Consider the following 1,407-nt stretch of genomic DNA (forward strand, 5'->3'; position numbering starts at 1 on the left):
TTTAGAAAAACATAGAGTATGTTAATACCAACAGCCTAACATCTCTGGTATGATATTACAGATTTTCCATATTTAATATTGTTCTATTATAAAAATAAAATATATTTATAAAATATAAATAAATTAAAAAAGACTGTATGAAAAATATAAAGCATAACAACAACTTCCTTAGGTGCCATAAATGGACCTCTGTTAGAGGCTATCGGCTCTCAATTTTGGAGAATGACCGAGGTTGACTGTTGTTCCTCAATAAAGTGCATTAGATGGGAAGTAATGTTAGTCTTTGTGTGCTTCGAGCAATGTTATCGATTTTTATATTTATTATATTATAAACGACAGATATGTTCAGGACCCAAAAGATAGTAAATTTCTCAAAGACAGGAACTCTGCTTCATTCATTCTGAGATCTTAACAATAGCTATAACATTTAGTAAGCATTTACTGAGGGTTTGGCTTGAGAAGTTTACAGCAAAATGGAACCTGAACTTTCTTTATAATATGTCAGACCTGATGTTTATAGATCACTTGCTACAAATAGAACATATATCTAAGTAAATGACACAGTTGATCTGTCAGTGAGAATGTGATTGACGCATGTGAATTCTAAATTTAAAGCACTTAATGTTTTATGTAAGACACAAGAATAAGACAGCTCTATACTTACACTACATTTAGTGGTAAGGTATGGTTGCATAGTCATTGCATGTTTAACCATGAGCTGGGGTCTTATTTTGCTGAATAAGAACAAAGTGGTTATGCAAGCTACCAATCTTCCAGAATTCACACCTTTATTGTCAGAATCTGGAAAAACAAACAGAGAAATAAGACACTAAAATATGACAAGGTAGTGGAAATTATACAGAATATTATTTAAATTAGTTAATATTATCCCCTAAATAGGTCCAGTATAGTCCTCAATATAATGAATTAGTAGTTCTTATGACACTAGACTTTCTCCATCTCATTTTTTTTTTGGTATAGAAATCACATACTCTCAAGATAAAGAACAAGAGGCCATGCTCTCTATAAAAGGCAAGTTTTATACTAATGGAAATTGGGAAGTTTAGGGATGGGCTTTTGGGAATACATGTGGTATTGGTTATATCTAAAATCAATGGGCTGGGTGTGATGGCTCACACCTGTAATCCCAGCACTTTGGGAGGCCATCACAGGAAAAAGGCTTGAGTCTAGGAATTTAGATCAGCTTGGACAACACGGGAAAACCCCAGCTCTACAGAAAAATAAAAAATTTAGCCTGGTGTGGTGATGTGCACTTGTAGTCTCAGTTACTCGGGAGGCCGAGGTGGGAGGATTGCTTCAGCCCAGGAGTTCTAGGTTGCAGTGAGCTATGATTACACCACTACAACCCAGCCTGGGTGACAGAGTGAGACCCTGTCTTTAAAGAAA

At 35.1% G+C, this 1,407-nt stretch overlaps 1 protein-coding gene across 1 annotated transcript in view; it reads right to left on the minus strand.

The window, feature by feature from the left end:
* Positions 1-1,407, minus strand: part of NIPBL (Nipped-B homolog (Drosophila)) — a 198,880-nt gene that overhangs the window by 26,837 nt on the left and 170,636 nt on the right. The window contains exon 34 of the mRNA XM_012002359.1: positions 665-801. Within this exon, the coding sequence (XP_011857749.1) occupies positions 665-801 (137 nt within the window). The remainder of the gene's footprint in view (positions 1-664; positions 802-1,407) is intronic.

Source organism: Mandrillus leucophaeus, unplaced genomic scaffold, assembly GCF_000951045.1.
Source record: "Mandrillus leucophaeus isolate KB7577 unplaced genomic scaffold, Mleu.le_1.0 Scaffold684, whole genome shotgun sequence".
Taxonomy (NCBI): Eukaryota; Metazoa; Chordata; class Mammalia; order Primates; family Cercopithecidae; genus Mandrillus; species Mandrillus leucophaeus.